This window comes from Crocodylus porosus, unplaced genomic scaffold, assembly GCF_001723895.1.
Source record: "Crocodylus porosus isolate Cpor-Errol unplaced genomic scaffold, CroPor_comp1, whole genome shotgun sequence".
NCBI classification, from domain to species: Eukaryota; Metazoa; Chordata; order Crocodylia; family Crocodylidae; genus Crocodylus; species Crocodylus porosus.
The window spans coordinates 16923397-16940452 of NW_017728907.1; the positions used below are offsets into that span (position 1 = coordinate 16923397).

The window sequence follows — 17056 nt, forward strand, 5'->3', positions numbered from 1 at the left end:
CCAAAAGTCAGCAAAGAGAGTTTTGGCCATGCTGCATCCAGGAGCTACCTCAAACGTCAGTGTACATTTCGGACACGTTCACTATTATTGATTGTACATCGTGCAAGGGTTGCCATTATTGCATAAATATGGTAAGTACCGCGCCCAGCACCACCGCTGGCCCCGCAAGCGCCGCGCCAAGGACTCCAAGCCCGCTCGCAGGGCCGCACCGGCTCCTCCGTTTCCACGGAAACACGGTTGCCCCGCCTACTCCTACAACCCGCCTAGAGTGAGACGGGCTGGTGGACTTCTGCGCCAGGACCTTCTAGCTCGGCTACCACCTCTATGGTTGTTCCGGTAGAGCGCCGCAGGAGGGGCGGGGCTTATGCAGATCTCGTCGCTAGGGGGCAAGTCCCCGCCGGCTCCTCGAGTGGCGTGTAACTAAGGGGCGGGGCTATCGGGAAAGTTCCAGAGCGGGGGGAGGGGAGGAGCGAGGGCGGAGCAGCCGCGCGGCTGAGTCAGTGCGACGGGCGCGCACCCTGCCTCCCCTCCCCCGGCGGAGCCAGCGCGCGGCGCGCCGGGTCGGGCCGCTTCGAGACATGGCGTCGGCGCGGGAGGAGGTGAGGAGCCGGTGGCAGTAGCACCTGGGGGTCCGGCTGGCGGGGCGGGGAGGCAGCGGGGGACACGGTGCCCCATGGCCCTCGGTGAGTGCGGAAGCCAGCGGGCGCTGCCCAGTGAACCGGTGCCGGGTGGCGCTGTTTGCCCCTTGGGGCTCCGTGGGCCAAGGCTTCCGACACCGCGGGAAACTATAAGCCACCCCCCGAAAGGGCGGCCACAGGGGAAGCGGCAGCTGGCCCCTCGGGTCTAGTGATAGCAGCCCGGGACGGGCGCGGGGGTCCGAGGTCAGTCAGTCACGAGTGCGGGGCGGGGAGCGGAGCGCGCCCGGACAGTCCTGGGCCCCGCCAGGGAGACTGCCCCTGCGGGGCCGGCCGTCTGTTACCTGGGGCTGATTCCCCGAGTAACCTACTGGTCTCTCCCGCCGCGGGAGGCTGCAAAAAAGGTGAGAGTTGATTACTGGGGACAAATAACAAAAATAGGGATGGGGGTGCCAGTCAGACTAGTGCACCAAGAGGGGAGATGAGTCCGAGGAGCTGGTGGGCGCTTCCCAGTGAAATGCTGTCGTGTGTGATGCAGGAAACTGGGCAGGATGGACTCATGGGCTGACCCAGTACAGGGCAGTTCTTGTATGTTCCTCTGTTCACTGCCTGGGCCACGTGGGAAACAGGGCTGGCTGAGGCGACTGCTCACTGAATTTCATGCTGGGGGGGCTACTTTGCTGGTTTCAAAAAGACTGCAGGGCTGTGGTGCTGAGTGTGGTACTGATGGCACTGTTGGTGATCCCACTACTGAGAGCTCTGGGCAGGTACTTCTGCTTGCAAGATCAGGGCCAGCATCCTTGGAACAAATAGCCCAGAGGTAAAACCAAAGTCAGAGTGTGTTCAGAGTGGCTTGACTATGGAACTGACATATGTAGGAAATTAAAAAAAACAACCAACAAGTTACCTGGCTCTTATCTGTCAGGTTCTAGAAAAAAATGTGAAACTGAGTTATACTGAAAAATTCTTCACGGTCATTTTAATGTGTGAGGTTAAGTTTGAATGTGTAGCTGTGAAATGCATCACCAAACAATCTTAATGTAATGTACTATGTTACTTAGCTTTATTAACCTTCATGATCTGGTGCTACCATACGCCTTAACTTTTACACTTAGAAAACATTCACATCCTGTCTTGGAGCATGTTTACCAGCATAATTATACTAATATAGATCCCTGTGTAAGTTATCCTTGTGTAGAACCCCCCCCGCCCCAAATAATCAAAGTCATCAAAAAATTGCTTTCTCAGGAGGAGAATAATAAAGGTGGACACTGTCAGAAGGCAGATTTCTCCTCCAATTGGTGGGAAAAGGAAAATTCTGCAATAGTTTTTTTCAGAGAAGTGAAATTCAAAGGTGGGCAATGCTCACTAGCATAATAAAGTTACAGTATACCTCAGGAACCTGCCTGGGACCAATACAGTGAACAAGAAGAGGGAGAAAACTTTCCAGAGCATCTGGCTTAACAATTGTTTATATATCCGTCTTTCTTATGCAACACCTTTGGGGGAAAAAACACAAAATTCTAGAAGGCAGGAGAGCTTGGGCTCCCTGACTTTGGAAATTGGATCTCCAAACCTAGGAGACAAATGTTTGTCAAGGCCTGAGAGAGAGTTGTTTTTAATTTATTAACAAGATTGCTAATTTAGAATTACATAGGTAAATAAACTACAACAGTATGAAGTTTGATTACCAGATGTTTTAGGCCTCTACCAACATGCAAACAGTTAACATAAAGCAACACTATGACCAAGTAATTACACCAAGTGTGGGTGGCAACAGATGTCACCTGATGTCTCATTTGCACTGTCATAAATTTTTTTATGGCAGCACAAATGCTGAGCAATTAAGTGTTGATACCCGTTGTTATTCCACATGAAAAGAAAATTGGTGGCACAACAAAAGGTGGTAATAGACTGTGCTGCTCTAATGCAATTAATGTTGATTACTAGGATTGCACCGATAGAGATTTTCTTGGCCAATACCAACAGCTGATTATTCATTAGCCATATTGGCTGTTACCGATCCAGTAGCCGATTTACAGGGGCATAGCTGGATGTCGTGGAGAGCAGCTCCCTGCAGGTAAGTCTGGAGGGGAAGGGGCATGAAGACATCAAATTAGCTGTAGTTTAAGGACCAACACCACCATTTTTAAGTGCAGGGATGCATATGCCCCCCAGATTTGTGTGCAGGGCAGAGGCGGGCTGCTGGCTCTAGGCTCTCCAACCTGCTGTCTTTGCACTGGGAGCCACGTGCTGTCCTCTCTGTGTACCCCGCCTGCCTGGTGGCAGGAAACACAACTCACTGCCCCTACTGCTGCCAGAGGCAGGGGACGCCAGGCTAGCATGCGTCTCCTGAGGCAAAAGGCAGCAGGGGCAGAAAGTCCTGAGCCCACAGCAGACAGCCCCCCTGGGGTATGTGCAGTGGCGGGAAGCTTCCTTCCCTCCCCTCCCCGCTGCAGTCGCTGGATGAGCTGCCTGCAGTTCTGTCCTGCTCCTTGCCCTGGGCTCAGGGTCCCACTGACTGCCCTGGCAGGGCAGTGCCCCCACCCCATTTCCTCCCTCACTGTGGGGACCTTGATCTCTTGTTCCTTCCCCCTCCCCACACCCTTTTCTCTCCACAGACTTACTTGCAGGGAGCTGCTCTCCACACTGCCTGGCTACACTGCGGATGCATGTGGCATTGGGGCCTGGGCCAGAAGGCATATTTTATTTATCAGTACATGTTGTCAGCTACATCAGCCAAAAAAAGCTGATAGCCAATAATGTTAATTTTCCTTTTATCAGTGCCAGACTGATATATTGGTCCACCTCTATCGATTACCTCTGTTTTGCTTTCTCTGCTTAGTAGGATCCAGGACATGGATCTGGCTGGGTGAGGAAAAGTTATTCCCTGCTTTCCCTGCTCAGCCAGGTCTGGGGTGCGGGTCTGCTTGGGTGGGGAAAGTGGGGAGATCACATGGCCTCTTGTGCCTGCCACCAAGGGCAGGAAAAGGGGCAACATTTGTTTCACCCGGTGAAATAGATCAACCGTGCCACGGCAAGTTTCTTGAAGTTATTACATGTGATTCTCTTAGGCCAGAGTAATTGGACTTGCAAAGGCAAAACATACATAAAGCATTGCTCAGCTAAAATCTAAAATATGGCTGTATGAGGTCTTGCTAGAAAAAATGCAAACTCAACAAGATAACTTTCATTTTTTTATGTTAAAGGACAGAAAAATATCACCTCTAAAATTCGTCCACTTCTCAGTTCTGCTAACCTGGGGATAAGGGAGTGAAACTAGTCCAAGTATTTGTAGCAGGTCTGTATTCTCCAGCTGCTTTTGTGAGTTCAGCAAAACTTGGGTCTACATGGTAACCTAAATTTTTATTTAGAGCTGCTTTAGAGGCTGCTGGAGGATACATATGCAGGCGCTTTATTTCTTTTGGACACTTGATGAGTGAAGGGGCTCAACAGTTTGCCTCAGGTGAAATAGCATGTTATCCAATGCACATATATGGTCTTTTATTCTTAAACCCAGCTGCAGAAAGACTTGGAAGAGGTTAAAGAGCTGTTGAACAAAGCCACAAGAAAAAGAATTCAGGATATCCTGATGGCAGAAGAGCATAAGATAGAGACAGAAATCAAGAACCAGCCAGGACCCAAGCCCAAAGGTGATGCAGTAGAGGAAGAGAAACCACCAGCTGGAGGATATACTGTGAAAATCAACAATTATGGTAAGATTGTTCTTCCAAATTCCTGCTGAGAAAATACATGTTTTAACAGAACTGAGGACACTGTTAGTGCCAACCAGTGGTTAATGCATTATAATTGTGTAATCATGAAGGTGACAGAGGGAGGTCATGCTCAGTTTGTGTGTTTGCATCTTTTAAAATATAGGGGCAATAACTGCCCAGTATGGAACGTGAGGTTTGAAATGTGGGATGTTTAGAAGAGGGGAGGACAGAGTTTCTGGAATTCCTCATCTCTCTTCCTAGCCCCAAGCAAAAGAAGCCGAGCCTGTAGGAGGGGGGCAGGATATGTTACGCAGCGGTTGCTCCTGTGAAGCATTGAGATGCTTTCCCGAATTACAATAAAAATCTGTTAACAGGTATCTTACAAGGCAGCATGCTCTACTAACTGGCATGCCAGCTTATAAGATAAAGTGAAACTGGAAGTGCCCACTGTGGCATTTCTGGTTTCTCCAAGCCCCCATGGCTCAGGGCAAAGCAGCTTGCACTGCTGAGCCCCCACAGCCCAGGGGCATAACAGACTGTGTGGGGCCCGCCCCCCTGTCCCATGGGCCCTCGGGGCCTGCAGGAGTGGCGGTGATGGGACGCCCCTGGCGTGGGCAGGAGAAGCAGTGGCTGGGGCCGCTCAATTAACCGGCATATTTTGTTATCCAGCATCCCCCATTCCAGGAGTGGGTCTTTGAAGCAGCCAGGTAGACTAGTCAAACCAGCCACCCAGCTCTGATCCTCTCCATCCTTTCCTGCTCAGTCAGGCTGAGCTGCCCTGGTTCTCTGTGAAGAACCAGAGGAACGAAAGAACTTAGCTGATAATTGTGTTTCTAACCTTGTTGCTTCTGTTCCATTTATGCTTCTCATGGTGTCTTTCCCCAGCTATCTGAAGATAGTTGCAGCAGAACATTATCTATTGTGGTATACTGTACTTGCTTCAGGGAAAGCAGGTCCTGAACTGGTGGAGGAAGGCTGAAAGAAACCTACCTGTCCTTCTCTCTTGCAGGTTGGGACCAGTCAGATAAGTTTGTGAAGATTTACATCACTTTAAATGGTGTCCACAAGCTCCCAGCTGAGAATGTGCAAGTGCAGTTCTCAGAGAGGTGAGTCCAGACTTCTGCTGTGCCAGCCAGAAAACACATTTGGAAAAGCTGCATCTCAGATGAAGGAGCTTGTTTTGTTGAACGCTCCTCTGGGTCAAAATATAAAATGGTCTATTGTCTTTAGTACGTACTGGTATGTATGTGTGTAGTTCTTCTCAGAGAATCTCAAAACATTTTACAAATTCTAACTAAGACTCATAACACTTGGTTGGGGTTCTGAAACAGAGCTATCATTTGTCCAGGTTCTGCAAAAAGTTGGTGTGACAGAGCTGTAAGAAAACCCTGAACAGGACTACTCTTACTTTTTTTATACCTTCTAGATAATTATTTTTCCAAGGATTTGTACAATCTTGTAGCAAGCTGGAGATGAGAAAATCCCAGGAAAAACAAATATTCTCCTCTCTGTATTATTTAAATGTCATTTTACATGTTGTGTATGATGATGGGGGCATACAGATGTACTCTTTCTCCATTCTAGGTCATTTGATTTGTTGGTGAAACATCTGAATGGACGGAATTACTCCATGACATTCAACAACCTGCTGAAACCCATTTCTGTGGATGGCAGTTCAAGAAAGGTATTTGTTTAGATCAGGGAGCTCTACCTCAGCCCACGGCTAAATCCAGCCCATGGAACCATGACATCCAGCATGTAGGGCTCGCCCATGGGTCAGGGAAATTTGGCAGTAGGGAGAGGTGGAAGCTTCATGCAGTTAGCTCCAGTCTCACTTGGGCCATTGCAGTGAAGGGGCACCAGGATCCCCCTCCCCCCCCAAGTTGCATGCCCAGATTTGACCAGGCTGCTGCCCCTCCTCCCAATTGTTTGGATTGGGGCTGCTCCACCCTGTCCCTCCCACGCATCTGGATCAGGGCTGGACTACTACCCTCCCCTCCCCTAGGCACACATCTGGATCAGAGCCATTCTTCCCTCCTTTCCCCAGCACACATCCAGATTGGAATTGGGACTGGGCTGCCCCCACACCATGTATCTGGATCAGAGATGTTCTGTTTCTCCCTCCCCCATGCACAAATGGATTGGGGTCACTTTGTCCACCTTTTCTTCCCCGTGCTTCCAAATTGGAGCACCCTGCCACCATCATTGCCCCAGGCAGATGGATCAATGTTGGGCTGCGCAACCCCCTGCAGCCAGATCCGGCTTATCAACCATATCTAGTCCACAGAGGGACCTAGCACTGCCCATCCAGCCCACAGGGTGAAAAGGCTTGGCATTACTGAATTAGACCCCTTCCTCATCTGAGACTTTGTTTCATGGCTCAGCAGAATTCTCTAGTTCAGCCTTACAGAATCACTCTAACCATAAACCATCTTGCTTGCTCTCATCATGACTTCACATTTTCTATGGCTGCAGAATACAGAACATTAAGGATGTTGTCTAGTATAATTTTCAAGGAAAATCAATGGGAATTAAGTGCCTAACCTGCATTAGTGCTTTTGAATATTCTGTTAGAAACCTGCTTTCATCTTTAGGCTTCTGAATCCCTTTAAAATTTTCACCCCAAGTATCTAGTCTTCACATTTCGGAAAAAAAAAATCTTGGCTTACTTGGGAACATTACATAGAAACATTCAGTTTTAGCAAAGGAAAAGTTACAGAAGAAAGAGAGAGCAGTACAAATGTTCAGTCTTCAACTGCTTCTTCCCTGTTCCTTGTGACCAAGGTGATCCCAGTCTGGGGAAAGCATGGGCTGCTCCAGTTGTCCTGTTCCCAGAAGACTGTAGAATTAGAGCAAAGCCTCCTGCCTGCTTCTCACACCAGGAACTCTGGTGTGGCAGATAGGCTAGGGGTTGCGTTGCTCCAGTGCCTGGCAGCCAAGCAGAGGGAGCTGTAGAACAAAGTCCTTGCAAACTTCTCATTTGGGGAAACAGCTGGCTCCCCTCCTGGTTTATGGGAGAGGTGGTAGCAGCTGTACCCTGCGTGTTTTCCAGGCTGGGGTGACTGGTCTCTGGAAGGCACAGGAGCCTTTATCGTACCTCTGCTCTTCCTGATCTCCAAGAAGAGTTAACTGGGGGAAAGTATGCAGGCATTCTTTCTCCCAGGAGAAACTTGCCTTGGGGGTGATTTCTATCTATTATAGTTCTGTTATTTTTCCCCAAGTGGCCTTTTTATGCTCTGAAAGAAAAAGTTTAAACATCTGCACACTTTTGGTTTCTGCCAGGAGAATGGTGATTCTCTTAATAGAAGCTGAATGCCTGTATGTGGCTTAAGTTTGTATACAGCCTGAAACAATAGCTAGAGCCATACGTGCCCAATTCATCTGGATGGTCTGCTTCATTTGAAAGTTAAGGATGACAGCTTCATTACCTATTTCAGTACTGATTATTTTAATATATAGCTGATGTGTCTATCTACAAACTCAGATCAATACCATGATAAGTGCCAAATGCCTTGCACGCCCCCTGCACACCTGCCTATATGACATATATAACATATGGTAGTGATCCACAATTAATGTGTTTAAAAGTATAGGCAATGTAAAGTAAATTGAATTTAACATTAAGTATATACCAAGTGATAATGCTCCTTTTAATTTTACATTTTTAAAACATGAGGTTTTAATTGAATTAATTTGGAGCTACAGCAGAGTGTTCTGTTTGCTGCAGAATGCCTGGGTCTGGCTGCAGAACGTAGATCAAGGTTGCAGCTGAATTTATGGGCCTTGCTTGTAGTGCCACAGAAAGAAGGCAGAAACTAACTTGGCATCCCTGGAAAAAAATCAGTTCAAATAAGGTCTCTCCTGAATTCACTAGTAGCTGTATTGAACTCTTAGATCACTCATGCTTATCACAAAACAGTGGAATGGTAAATGAGATACAGATTAGGTTAAAAGTGGGTTTGGGGCATGAACTAGAAGTGCAGAGGTCTAGACAGGTGCATTGATAGCATTGGGTAACTTCACTTTTCTGTAATTTAAAACCAGAATTTGCATATTCTTGAAAATGGCATTTTTTGTCTTTTTGCACTGAGGAAAAAAAGTGCAGTGATGGCTGAATCCACAGGCTGGGTTGCAACATGATATGATGTGAGCATAAGTTGTGCAGGTAGATACCCACAAGTAATTGGTGCTGATGGTTTTGAATGAAAGGGTTAGAGCGATGTTTCTCTTGCATTGCTGATTTGTCTGAGATGGCACTTACAAAAGTTCACGCTAACCCAGGGGTTCTCAAATGTAAAAAAATATTTGAGACTCCCCTCCTGGTTTCTGTAACTTCTGAATTTAACAGCACCCTAATCTAGTGGGGAGTGGGGAGGAAGCAAGCTCTTACCTCCTTGCACAGGTCCTTAAAAGGATCTTGCAGTACCCAATTTGGGAATCACTGATCTTGATCTACTGTCCAGAACTGAAAATAGCTGGGGAAAAAGACCTCAGAATTCATGAGTTCTCAAATTCCTTTGAGCTAGAAGGTTGTGATGTAATGGTATTATGTGATTTCCCTGCTTTCTCCCTTTCCCCAGAGCAGTTCAGAATTGTATCTCCTCTGTATTTGTCATAAATGTACATAAACTGTGCAAAAGTAACCCACCTATATTGCTTCACCACAGCTGGGTGATGGCTTAAGCTTGGTCAGTCTCCTTTTGGTGTGCCTGCTGAGTTTGGATTCAAGGTTTGGATCTCATAGGCTCGTAAACCCATTGAATCTGAATAGTGTCCAGGCAGTGTCCTTGCTTTTAGGGCTAAGGACAGACAGTCAAAAAGCCCTAACCTGAATCAGTTCAGTCTTTGCAGGTTAGTGTAAGCTGCATAGATTGAACTGATAAGCAAGTGAACAGACATTGGCTTTTGATTCTGGAAATGCAGCCACATGCCTGCAGTGGCCCAGGCCAGAAGCCAGGGGGCACTAGAGAACACCTCCCTGCTCAGCTGGAGCATACAACTTGGGTGAAGGCTAGTCCATCCACCCTACGAGGGAATTGGGGGTAAGGTAGGGGTTGCAGGGAGGTGCAAAGCATCATGCAATGCTGGAGGACTGTGGGTTAATTTGAATCTGGAGAGGGTCTGGAACAGACGTTCAATAAACTGATTTAACCTAAATCAGATAAGTCTGATACGACATCCATCCAGGTTTATCTTAAACTGGTTTCAGCAGTTTTGAAAGTAGTTTATGTGCGCTGAACTTCTGTTGTGTTACAGATTTGAACTGGTTTCCAATCACTTATACCAGTTTGTGTGGAATTTCTGTCCCTAGCCCCAGAGCCCCACTGGAATGTATGTGCTGACTTGTTCTCCGTTGCAGAAGTGGGACACTGCAGTGTAGCTGCCATATGCCTTGAACAGTTCAAACTCTGACTCGTCCTCTAAATCTCCCCAGGATTTCCAGCACGTTGTTTCATAGAGCTCTACCCACACTCAGGTTTCAAGTTTAACTAGTCAGAGATAAATAACTAATACATTAAAGAACCCAGAAACTTTGCATATTAACTTTAACACACATACACACTTTACTCATTGGGAAAGAAGAGACACTTCCATACAAAACCCTTCCTGGCTGTGTCCTCAAAACTCCACAGACCAGGGAGGAGCCAGGGAATGAACCAAGCTAAAAAGCACAGCCTCCCCACCCATCAGCAGCCTGGAGTGCAGGGGCAACTGTTAAGTGGGCTTCCAGAGAGGCAGCAGTGAGTGCCCAGATGAGCAGTTGTGGGTGCTGGGTTGGGGAAGGAGTGAGCACTTATCCTCTTGCATGGGAGCCAGATGCAGTAGCACCCTTTAAAAGATCTCGTGCCACCCCACTTCAGGATCACTAACTGCTTTTTCCAGATTATGATTGGTGTATGTTGTTTGCAGACCACCAGGGAGAAAAAGTTAAAATTGACTGGTCTGGCTCCTTTGAAAAGGTAAAAATAGAGGTTATTTATTAGACAGGACTGGATGCTTTCAGCATGCCAAATACCTTGGACCAGTCTGTTCCTACAATAATGAGGGTTGTAGAATTTGTAAAGAGTATTTTTGTCTCCAGTTTTTTAACTGAGTGCTGTTCCACATAATTGTGCCTCTCTTTAAATGATTCGAAACAAATTATCCTTTGTACCCCCACGGTCAATGCTTAATACAGATTTAAAAATATGTACTAGCTAGAAAAAGCTAGCTTAAACACGGAACATTTCACGAAGTTAGGAGCATCCAGAACCAGGAGCTTATAACAAATTGTTCTGTTACCCGAATTGTTGTGGATGCAATCTACATCTGCTATAAATACCTTTAATTCATTTCTTGCCCTTTAACTTAAATTTACTTTCTTTTTCCAGATCAAGACAGACATGATCCTTGTGTTATGTAAGAAGAAACAGGAAGACAAATGGGAATGCCTTACCCGAGTGGAAAAAGAAAGCAAAGATAAAGAGTGAGTGTATATCTATTCCAGTAGCTTCTACGGAAATTGCATTAATATCACCAAAGCTGATTATGTACTATCATCAGTATTATGTACTATGTCATCTCCAAAATACAACATGAGAAGTGTTGATCTAAGGAACTAGCATGTAGGTTTGTTGTTAGAGTTGAGATGGAGATTTCTTACCCACTCACGACTAGTACCATTTGAATTAATTTGCTTTACATTGCTAAAGTTCTGCCACCCTTGATTGCTTTACTGTTGTTGAAGAATTTAGGTGGGAATCTGCATTAGAATCATGGATTTCACCAGGATATTCATATATGTATATAGCTCTTCTTATTTGTCCTTCCCTTCTGGCTCTACCTTGAAGCCTTATAGCAAAGAACTAAAAAACATTACCTGACGGCAGTCCCTCAGAACCTATCAACACCAGTAAGGTCATCTGAAACTTCGTGTAGGGATTGGTCTTAACTACAACACTGGGATTTAGAACAAAACTACCTTCCCCTCTGGACCCATCTGTAGAGGGAAATGACTTAATATATGCTTAAGGGGTTGGGTTCATAGAATCATAGAAAGTGGGCATTGGAAGGGACCTCAGGAGGTTCATAGATTTCATAGACGTTAGGGCTGGAAGGGACCTCAGAAGATCATAGAGTCCAGCCCCCAGCCCAAAGGGCAGGAAGTCAAATGGGGTCATAGGATCCCAGCAAGATAAGCATCCAATTTGCTCTTAAAAGTTCAGTGTAGGTGTTTGAACCACCTCCAATGGCAGGCTGTTCCAGACCTTGGGGGCTTGGACAATAAAGAAATTCTTCCTTATGTCCAGCCTGAAACGGTCTTGTAGTAGTTTATGACTGTTCAACCTCGTCATCCCTTGGGGCGTTCTGGTGAACAAACATTCCCCCAGATCCTGGTGGTCACCCCTGATAAACTTATTGATGGTCATCAGATCACCCCTGAGCCTGCACTTTTCCAGGCTAAAGAGCCCCATGGCGCTCAGTCTGTCATCATAAGGTCTGCTTTCCTGACCTTTGATCATGTGCATGGCTCTTCTCCGGACTCTCTCAAGCTTCTCTACATTCTTTTTGAATTGTGGAGCCTGAAACGACACAATACTCCAGCTGTAGCCTCACCAAGGCCGAGTACAGGGGGAGAAGGACATCCTGGGACTAGGTCATCTAGTCCAGTGCTTCTCAACCTTTTAAGTAGCAAGTACCCCATAACTTCTGAAAATTTTAATAAATACCCCAACACTATTTTCCAGGGGATTTTATACTTAGACTAATGTGTGCCATATGTTAGAAGAAGGGCTTTGTATGTAAGGCCATGATAGGACAGATGTCTCATCTGGTGTGGGTAGGGTGGGTTGCCATCTTTTACACCAGAGGTGCATAACTCAAGTATGGACCTGGGCTAGAGGTGATGTTGGCCAAAGCTAGGAGGGCTGAACCTAGTGCCGCACAAAGCGCAACACACCAAACTGTTACTGGAGAATTTAGCACCAATTTTTTTGCCATTGTTTTGAGAGGAAAAGAGGGTGAGAGAGAGAGTGTGTTGGGGTACCAGTGTACCCCCTGCGTGTCTCATGTACCCCCAGGGGTACACATACCACAGGCTGAGAAACTATGACCTAGTCTAACTCCCTGCTCAAAGCAGGACCATTCCCTACCCAGATGGATCCTTCCTCCCAAGGCTTTGTTTAGCCAGGTCTTAGTGAAATCTCCATCCTTGGAGGTTTCTACCTCTTTGGATAACCTTATCCAGTGCTTTACTACCCTCCTAGTGAGAACATTTTTTCCTAATATCCAACCTAAACTTCCCTTGCTGCAGCTTGAGCCCATTGTTTTTTGTTCTGTCATCTGCCACCACTGAGAACAGTCTAGCTTCATTCTCTTTGGAACCACCCTTCAGGTGGTTGAAGGCTGTTATTAAATCCCCCCCTCAGTCTTTTCTTCTCCAGACTAAATAAGTCCAGTTCCCTCAGCCTCTCCTTAGAAGTCATGTGGCCCAGCCCCCTCACCATTTTTTGCTGCCCTTGCCAATTTGTCCACATCCTTTCTGTAGTGGGATGCTCAAAACTGGACACCAGTACTCCCGGTTGTGGCCTCACCGGTGTTGATTAGAGGGGAAGAATCATTTACCTTGATCTGTTGGCAGAGCTTATATTAATGCAACCTACGAAGAAACAGATTACTAGCAAAAAAGCCCATCAAAAATAGGCTACTTGTTACATGGTACCACATTTCTGTTACTGTGCCATTACCAACTTGAGCTGTTCTGCCTGTTCTTCTACACAATGGGTAGCCATCACCATTTCCAAGTGTCTTCTCTCTAAACTCCTTTGGTATGTCTTCAGACATCGATGATTTTCTATGCACAGTGCATTTGGATCCAGTCCTCCACACGGTCCGTGAATCATACAGCTCATCACAATGATCTTTGCTCAACAGACAATGCACTGTTGTACGATCGAATGCATGTTTTACACTTCTAGTAATGCTCCTTGTTCCAATTCATCATCAAATCCTGCAAATACTCTGAAAATGGTCTTACTGGAGGCAGAATCACTTTACTCTTATGGCAACAACTCTGGAATTGGCCATCTGATAGTCTTTCAGCTTGGAAGTTTAAAGAGTTACAAAAGTGGAACACCACATTCATCAATCCAAAACTATGTTCCTCAGTCTCGTTTTCAGTGAATCTGTTATTGTCTACTCTTTCAGCCTGTCTTCTATTGTCTCTGTGAACCCTTTGCCTTTCTATTGCATCTCTTCTATGACATCCTCTTTGCTCACTTGTTTCATTTTGTCCTACTCTTGCCATTCTTTCTGCATTCAATTGCCGTCTTTTCACAGCTTCACCTTGGTAAGGGTGTTATGGGTTAAAGTAAGGGTGTTAAAAGACTATTTTTTCTCGGATACCGAAAGTATACCATAACTAATTGAAATAAATCATTAAAGTGAGCGCAAATATGATTTTTTTCAGTGTGAGAGATGGAATGACAAAGACATAAGCAAAGCAAACTATTATAGATTAGAAATAGGTATTGAAACCGTCTCTGCAGTGCAGTAGTGCACCATTTAGGCAGTCCTGCAAAGATTTGCGCTGGCTCCCATGCAAAGTGTCAATCTATAAATCTCTAATATGTGCAGGACCAAGTCACTTTAGAAATCACCTAGGATGATTTTACTGTGAGACTAGTGCTTAGCTTTCAGAGATGGGCTCCCCATGTGGAGAAGTTACTCCTTTCTGTCTTAGAGCATGGTTCAATCCATTACTTTAAACTAGCTAGCTGGTGGTATGGCCAAAGAGTTCTGAAGGCAGGTTAAGGGGAGTAGCTATGTAGCTATTGGGTGGGTTTTCTCCATCCTATGTATTTCAGACGTGTATGATTTTAGTAACATCTGTGGCACCAAAAAAATTAATTTAGGTTCTTGTCACTTGACTACTTCAGCTGTGAAAAGTACTCAGTGAAACTTATCTTAAGGAGCCAATCCAATGGTGTCACAAACACGATCTATTAAGGTGGTACAGACCTGTGTCTCTGTTTTAGGGAGGGGGACACCATGCAATTTTCACTTAGGAGGCTGGAAACAATCACTTGCACAGCTTTTGTAGCAAAAGCAAACATGGGTTGTGGCACTCCCTAGGTCCAGTAATAATTTGTTACATCTCTATGAAGTTTAAACACTTCCAACCGTAACTCTTAGTACGAAGCTGTTCTCTTTAATGAGGAACAGCTCCAAGATTTTAGTTTATTCCGCTAAACCTACTAGAGCTTTCACCTTGCTATTCTTTTTTTAGAGGTTCCAACTCTGTATGATAGTGAGGGACTACATCCTGTTAGTTTGTAAAACCAGAGGCAAAATCCTATATATTGCTGATCCTTTTGCAAAAGAATTGTTAAAAGCATTTCAAATTTAGCAGAGAAATGACAAGTCTATTTCATACCCATCCGTTTTGTCTTACAGGAAGGCTGCATATGACACTTCAGACCCTGGTGAAGGGCTGATGAACCTTCTGAAAAAGATGTATTCAGAGGGGGATGACGACATGAAAAGAACCATTAATAAGGCCTGGGTTGAGAGTAGAGAAAAACAATCTAAAGGGGACATACCAATGGATATTTGATACTACTCTAAAGAAGGCCTTAATATGGATCTTCCAAGGACTTGGTGTGCTGCAGAGGGCATGTCTTATAAGTGTATTGTTTACATAACCTACTTCCAAGCAAAGACACTTAGCTGTTTTTGATTTCAGGCTGGAGAAATTTAAATAAAGTATGCTTAAAACCCATTTCCCTCAATCAAGTGGGACCTTCTTTCCTGAAGAGTACAGGGTATTTGTCTTTCCATGGCCTCCAATAGCATTTCACTATTTTTTGTTCATCTGAGAAACTGACAACATGCAACCATTACAAAGGAAAATAAAAGTAAGTTGTTGGTCAAACTCAAAGTGTCTGCTGTTCTCTAGTCTAGTTCCTAGCCCTCTTGTAACAGCTGCAGCCTAAGTAATTTTTCTACGTGCCGAAGAAAATGTTTTCACATGCTCCAAAAGGACAGGCATGTCTGCATTTATGATGAAAATGTAATGGTAGAAGAGGAACCTCTGTCTTGCAACAAAACGTCTGCTAGGTGAACTGAAAAACAGCTCTGATCTGTTGGTATTGACACTGTTTCAGGCTGAAGTGCAATGGTAAGAGTTCTGTAGAAAGCCTGATTAGCACACACTTCTTTATGGGCAGAGACAGAAGTTACATTTGTCATGCGATCAGCCCCTTGCAAGTGCTCTACAGTCATGCCTTTCCAGAAGCACACAGCTGCAGAGTGCTTTAAGAGTCCCTGATCACAGGACAAATGAACCCTCATTATGTAAGTGTTCAGATGTAGGAATTCTAAGGTGGAGCCCCTTCATTAACTTCTGTCTGATTGGGTGGCTGGGCTGATAGCCAGTTCTGCCTCCTGTGCTGTTTCCACAATGGGAGGGGAGGGAACTTGGGCTGGAGTTTACCCAGCCTGCATTGTAGTGGGGGCAGATGGATCAGAGCTCCCCACCCCACCTCCGGTGCAGCACACAAATGTCTGTTGGGTCAAGAGGGTTGGTCTAACTCATGGCACCTTCTGTAAAGTGCCATGAATTAGACCAGGAAGCCACATGTCTGTCAGCACCATATGGCATGTACCCGTTGCTAGTCCAGAGACTGATTATGTGTGCCTAGCAGAATTTGTGTACAAGAGACTTAACCAGTGGCTGCTTCTGGCCAGCAGTCTTTGATTTTATCAGTATCCAGCAATGTAGCTGTTGTTCCCTTCTCATGCCTCCCAAATCCAGCAGGCTGAGGCACAATTAGCCACCACATGAAAAGCAAGATGCCAAACCAATTCCAGGCCTAGCAAAATAAAATGTAACTACCCTCTACCTTTTGGGTCTTGTAGGGAATGTACAGTACCAAACACTAAATATTTAGATTGCTATGACTGTAAATGTGAGGCTATTGTAGCCTACTGCATTGCTGACTTCTCCATTCAGGCTGTGGAGCCCTATGTTGATTGACCTCAGGCTGGCATCAATAAGGGGCTGCTCAGCTGCTTTTGGTCTAAGGGATGGGGTGTTGTAGCCGCAATGGTCCAGGAAATATATGAGAAGCAAGGTTTGGGGGGTTTGTGGTAAGTGTGCATTGCTAGGAGTCCTAGAGAAAATCTTAAATTTGTACATGGGGAAAAGGATATAATGTACCATCATTTAGTCAAGTGACAGTAGGCATATCAATTGCAGAAGAGACGATCACAAACCCCCTCCACCCTTCATTACCCCCCTCAATCTGCCTGAATGGAGGGGTCACTGCCAAATTAACTGCCTACGTTGCTTTCCCAGTGTTATAAGGAAAATTAGGCTCTGACTCATTTCACTAATGTAGTTCCCTTCAAAATGGCATATTCTTTTATACCAGGCCACTGAAAGAGGAGAACTGAGTATGCTTCTCCATTACACTGTTGATTACAGGAAGGAATGGGAAAGATTAGAAGATAGGCAGCACACTTGACTCTATTCCATGTCTGTACAGAAACAATGCTGCACTTGAGGAGACCTATGTAATGTTCCCTGACTGAAGCCTTTGTCTAATGTTGAAGAGAATTAAGCCACAGAAAAATTAAATGACTTGATTAGTGAGGCCTAGGACCAATTGTTAGTTACCACGTTGAGCCACCATACCCAGCTCTGTAACTGCAAGCATGCTGCGA

At 45.5% G+C, this 17056-nt stretch overlaps 1 protein-coding gene across 1 annotated transcript; it reads left to right on the plus strand.

Annotated features, from left to right (window-relative positions):
- The first annotated feature begins 453 nt into the window (after positions 1-453).
- Positions 454-15269, plus strand: CACYBP (calcyclin binding protein). The gene is made up of 6 exons (XM_019530877.1): positions 454-599; positions 4156-4351; positions 5361-5457; positions 5936-6035; positions 10723-10817; positions 14786-15269. The coding sequence occupies exons 1-6, from the start codon at positions 579-581 to the stop codon at positions 14943-14945; spliced, it is 669 nt and encodes a 222-aa protein (XP_019386422.1). The 5' UTR covers positions 454-578; the 3' UTR covers positions 14946-15269.
- Positions 15270-17056: the final 1787 nt, after the last annotated feature.